The sequence below is a fragment of the Sinocyclocheilus anshuiensis genome, unplaced genomic scaffold (assembly GCF_001515605.1).
Source record: "Sinocyclocheilus anshuiensis isolate Anshui unplaced genomic scaffold, SAMN03320099.WGS_v1.1 scaffold206, whole genome shotgun sequence".
Taxonomy (NCBI): Eukaryota; Metazoa; Chordata; class Actinopteri; order Cypriniformes; family Cyprinidae; genus Sinocyclocheilus; species Sinocyclocheilus anshuiensis.
The window spans coordinates 1,959,182-1,964,979 of NW_015542358.1; the positions used below are offsets into that span (position 1 = coordinate 1,959,182).

General features: G+C 35.3%; 1 protein-coding gene across 1 annotated transcript in view; it reads right to left on the bottom strand.

Moving 5' to 3' along the window:
• frem1a (Fras1 related extracellular matrix 1a) overlaps nucleotides 1–5,798 on the bottom strand; it is a 61,091-nt gene that overhangs the window by 31,399 nt on the left and 23,894 nt on the right. The window contains exons 17-22 of the mRNA XM_016490672.1: nucleotides 4,750–4,953; nucleotides 4,285–4,470; nucleotides 3,870–4,066; nucleotides 1,533–1,740; nucleotides 996–1,140; nucleotides 748–889 (exon numbers count right to left, since the gene is read on the bottom strand). Coding sequence (XP_016346158.1) covers nucleotides 748–889; nucleotides 996–1,140; nucleotides 1,533–1,740; nucleotides 3,870–4,066; nucleotides 4,285–4,470; nucleotides 4,750–4,953 — 1,082 coding nt within the window. The remainder of the gene's footprint in view (nucleotides 1–747; nucleotides 890–995; nucleotides 1,141–1,532; nucleotides 1,741–3,869; nucleotides 4,067–4,284; nucleotides 4,471–4,749; nucleotides 4,954–5,798) is intronic.

Here is a 5,798-nt window from a genome sequence, read left to right on the forward strand (position 1 = left end):
GGGTGCCGTCAGAATGAGAGTCCAAACAGCTGATAAAAACATCACAATAATCCACAAGTAATCCACACCACTCCAGTCCATCAGTTAACGTCTTGTGAAGTGAAAAGCTGCTTGTTTGTAAGAAACAAATCCATTACTAACGTTGCTTCTGGCCAAAATGTGAGTCCATCATGATTTTATCAGCTGTTTGGACTCTCATTCTGATGGCACCCATTCATTTTGGGATCTGGGATCTCTTCCAATGAAGAAAGAAACTCATCTACATCTTGGATGGCCTGAGGATGAGTACATTTTCAGCAAATTTTCATTTTTGGGTGAACTATTCCTTTAAGGTGCATTCACACCAAGGACAATAACTATAACAATAAAGATAATGTTTTAATAATTGTTCTACACCACACCACAATTATAATGATAATGACACCATTGAAATCACTTTCAGAATGTTTTTTTTCCCAGTTGATGAACATAAAAACATTGACAGCATTTAAAGCAGGAGATGACATAACTGCAGTGCGTGTTCATAATAAACAGAACCATATTTTCTTAGTGTGAAGAACATTTTTCCGCTGTAAAGAACCTTTTGTGCAATGGAAAGGTTCCGTGGATGTTAAAGGTTCTTCATGGAACCACAGATGCCAATAAAGAACCTTTATTTTTAAGAGCCATTATCATACAAATTGTTCGTTTTCAGGTGTAAATAATGATCATTTGATATTTTTTTGACTGCAGATTGAGTAAACTGACCTTCATCTGAATGACACCATGACTCGGTACGCTCTCGAACACATAGATAATGTCAGAGGACGGAGTGTCTTTGTCGTGAGCGCTGAGCACAGCACTGGAGATCAGCCTGGACTCCCCAGCCTCCATCTCAATCCCAGTGTTCCTGTGTTTTGGAATTTTTTTTTTCAAAGAGATTTACCACTTAAACTGATTTATTAATGGCTAACAGTAGAGGATGATTTACTGCAATGACATTAATTTGTAGTTACCGTATAATCTGCGGCTCCTCATCATTGACAGGCAGTACTTTGACTCGCAGGTGTTTCTGGAGCTGGTGTTTCCCGTCGGAGAGCTGAACAATAAATCCATCCTGCTTACTCTCAGAGTCATCGTGCACGTACATCAGAGTCATGCCTGAGGACAGAGTAACACAAACAGACTTTATTGTTGATATACGCTTCTAATTGATCAAGAAAAGACACATTAAACTGATCAAAAGTGACAGTTAAAACATGTACAATGACATATAAGATTTGTATTTTACATAAAATCGTTTCTTTTAAATGTTTTATTAATCAAAGAATCCTGTAAGAATCCTATTAGAATCATGAAGGACACTGAAGACTGGAGTAATGATGCTGAAAATTCAGCTTTGCATGACAGGAATAAATTACATTTTAAAATATATTGAAATAGAAAACAGTTCTTTTGAACTGTAATAATGTTTCACAATTTTACAGTTTTTACTGTAGACCATACAATTTGGACTTGGAGGGGGGATGGGCATAAAAGTCTATTTGCAGTACCGTTCCTGTGGTTGTCCATGGTGAAGTGCTCCACAGGGATCTCAGATCCAGGCTTGTAAAGTGTCACATCATTGCCGTGTGGCACGCTCATGATGGAGCCGTGCTGAGGCTGCTGGACTATGCTAAACATTAAACGCTCTCTGGGGACATCAAGGTCCACCGCACTGATTATAGATGGGTCCAGCTCTTTCATGTCTCCCTCCCGAACCTAAAAGACAAAACCCTGGTCATCACAACTGAATTAACTACAGCAAAGTTTCTTTATATAGACAGACTATGCCATATGTACAGTATAAACCTAATCATTTGTTTTTTTTAGAGATCGACCGATATATCGATTTACCGATATTTTTCCCGATATTAAGCATTTTGCCATAATCGGATATTGGTTTTGTAATATCGGATTCACCGATAAATGCCGCCATCTTGTGGGTGTTTTGAGAATTGCATGCAGGATCGGCATTGAAGCGCATCTGAGGGGAGGCGAGACAACAACAACGGCATGGTGCAGGTACTTGATTTGCTGTAGTTAGTAAACTTTATTTAACATAACAGCCATTTATGCACAAATTAGATGTATTTATAAATATTTTTTTTTTATTGTTGTAGTATGAAGATTCATTTTAACATGAAAGACTGCTAATTTTCAACACTTAAAAAAAAAAAAAGATGACTGAAAAGAGGAAAAACCAAAGTGAAGTATGTTCTTACTTCACTCAGTCATTTATTTACTTTATAACAGTAAATAAATATCGGTTCTGCATATCGGTTATCGGGCACATAAACATGCAAATAATTGGTATCGGTTATAAAAAATCAATATCGGTCGATCACTAGTTTTTTTTTTCACTTACTCAGCAGTTATATACCTAGCTAATAAAATATGTTCTAAGAACGTTTTGCTAACGTTCCCATTAAGTTAAAAATAGAACATTCTGAATGTTCTCTGAACGTCCAAACCATCCAGTTTTTTAAATGCTTTAAAACGTTTTTTTTTTGTTATGTAAATGTTAATGGAACATTTCATTAGATTATTTTGTAAAAATTATGGGACCATTACTTTTGAATGTACTTTCTGAAACAAGTAGCAACATTTAAAAAACATTAGATGGGCATCTAACTAAAACGTTTCAGAAAAAAAATGTTTCATGAACAATATACTGTATAAATAATCTTTTTAAGCTAACATTTTGACAACATTAATAAAGACCAGATAACTTTGAACAAATGTTCTGTTAACATCACTGGAAGAAATCACAACTTTGAGAGAACTTTACCAGAACATTAGCCAAAGTTCTCTCATATGAACTGACTAGAGCAATGTTTCTTGATAAAGATCATGTCAAAGTATAAACACAAAAACCTAATTGTTTTATTCAGTTACTCAGCTGTGCTATATATGCAGCTAATATGTTCTAAGAACGTTTTTTAACAGTCCATTAAGTTTATTACTGAATGTTTTAGGAACATTTTGCTAATGTTCTCAATAGTTTAGAAAAATGTTATTTCTGAATGTTCTCTGAATGTTGAAAACATCCTTTTTTTTTACTGCAAATATTAAGGGAATATTACAATTGATAATTTTGCAAACATTAGGGGAACGTTACTTTTGAATGTCTTCTAACCATTCTGAATCAAGTGATAACATTTGTGACCCTGGACCACAAAAGCAGTCTTAAGTCGCTGGGGTATATTTGTAGCAATAGCCAAAAATACATTGTATGGGTCAAAATGATAAATTTTTCTTTTATGCCAAAAATTATTAGGATATTAAGTAAAGATTATGTTCCATTAAGATATTTTGTAAATTTCCTACTGTAAATATATCAAAACTTCATTTTTGATTAGTAATATGCATTGCTAAGAACTTCGTTTGGACAACTTTAAAGGCGATTTTCTCAATATTTAGATTTTTTTTTTTGCACCCTCAGGTTCTAGATATTCAAAGTTACTAATTGTATCTCAGCCAAATATTGTCCTATCCTAACAAACCATACATCAACGGAAAGCTTATTTATTCAGCTTTCAGATGATGTATAAATCTCAATTAAAAAAAAAATTGACCCTTATGACTGGTTTTGTGGTCTAAGGTCACATTTAAAATAAAACATTATACACAAACGTCCAACTAAAACCTTTCAGGAAAAACACGTTTCATGAACAATGCATACATAATGTTTTTTTTTAGCTCACGTTTGGAGAACATTATTACAGACCAGACAAATTTTGAATGAACATTCCATTAACGTGACTTCAAGAAGAACCTTGACAGAACGTTAAACCAATGTTCTGACAACATTCCCTGTTAGCTGGTTACGAGATTCCTTTTTGACTGACCGTGATGTTTCTGGCCAGGAATTCTGGAATCTCATCATTGGTTGGATGGATGATGATGTAAAACGGGACTGAAGAGGACTGCTGTTTCCCGTCGGACACATGCAGCATGAGCTGGTCGGTGGTGGGCTCAATCCTCTGATGTCTAGACTGGACATAGTTAATGTGTCCATTCAACACGTCCCTGTAGGTGAAAGAGGCTGAACAAGGAAAAACAATGCTATCAGTGCTGGGTAGATCACTTACAAAGTGTAGACTGCTACTGATTAATTACATGATGAAAACTTCAGTCAGTAATGTAATCTAGATTACTCATTTAGCCAATGTATTCGGACTACTTTTAGATCACTTTAGGTGACATTTTTTTTATATCTAACTTGTTTAGAGCAGCTTTTAGAGCCAGTGAAATGTGACTCACCAATACTGATTCCCATGTTGCTCTTTTCAAATCCTGGACTGGGCAGGATGTTTTCTATGTATCCAAACTGTGGCGGAGTAACCAGAATGAGGTTAAGGTCCTCTGGAGCAGAGTCCTGGTCTTCAACTCTTAGATGAGCATACGTGATGGAGGCTGATCCGCCCTCATCCACCATAAACACCTCTCCTGATGTGAGAAAAGATGCTTCATGGACACAAGCATGTAAACAATGAGTAGCAAATGCTAAAATATGTCTTTTGAAAAGAGGTGCACTTAATTGTATTAAGTAGTATACTTCAAATCAAAGTCAATTTTGAAAAAAAAAAAACGTACTTGCTGATAATACAATATTAATGAAATTAAAGGCCACTTAAGTGAATTCGAAGAGAGATTATGACTGTTTCAGTCATAAACATAACATACAACATGATATTCTAACATCAGAAAGAAAAGTGTTCCTATTACCGACAACTATAGCTGGAGGTTGGTTGTTCACGGGATAAACGGTGATATTAAGGTCGTAGACAGGCAGGGCGTTCTGTACTTCAGGTGTTTGTGCTTTGAAGACAGTGGCTCTGTTACTGCAACAGGAAGGAACTGGCCCTGATTCTCCATCAGAGATCACAAATGTAACGACGTCATGACGTGGCACCAGCCCAATCTCTTGTCCTTGAGTGTATGATTGATATCAATTTGTTATTGCAGGGATATTTAAGTATATTTTTAAAAAACCTGCACTTGCACATAATGTAATGTTAATGAAATAAAACGCCACTTAAGTGTACTTAAAGAGAATACACTTTCATGACTGTTTTTGAATACACTTAAGTACACTTTTTATAATAAAAAATAAATAAATAAAAGTTACTTTCAAGTACATTTTAAATCGTTGTTTTAATAGATTTGTGAAGAAGTACACTTATGATGACATATTAAGCACTTGTAAAGGTATTCTATATTACATTTAAAGTTACTGTATTGCAACTTCAGCATTAATGCATATTGCAAAGCATATGAACCTTACTTAAAGAGATAGTTCACCCAAAAATGAAAATTCTCTCATTAATTACTCACCCTCATGTCGTTCCAAACCCGCAAGACACAAATGAAGATATTTTTGATGAAGTCTGAGAGCTCTCTGATCCTGCATAGACAGCAAGGATCCTAACACGATCAAGGCACAGAAACGTAGCAAGGACATCGGTAAAATAATTCATGTGACATCAGGGGTTCAACCGTAATTTTACGAAGCTACGAGAATACTTTTTGTGCACAAAGAAAACAATAATAACAATTTATTAGTACCCCAGAACGTAATCAACGTAATGAGCGTTGTTTGTGTTCAGCATGCGTGCGTTTCTACTGAACGTAAGCAATGCTTGATTACGTTGGAAGACGGTAACTCGGGGAGAAGAACTGCTGAATAAATTATATTATTATTATTTTCTTTGCGCACAAAAAGTATTCTCGTAGCTTCGTAAAATTACGGTTGAACCCCTGATGTCACATGGACT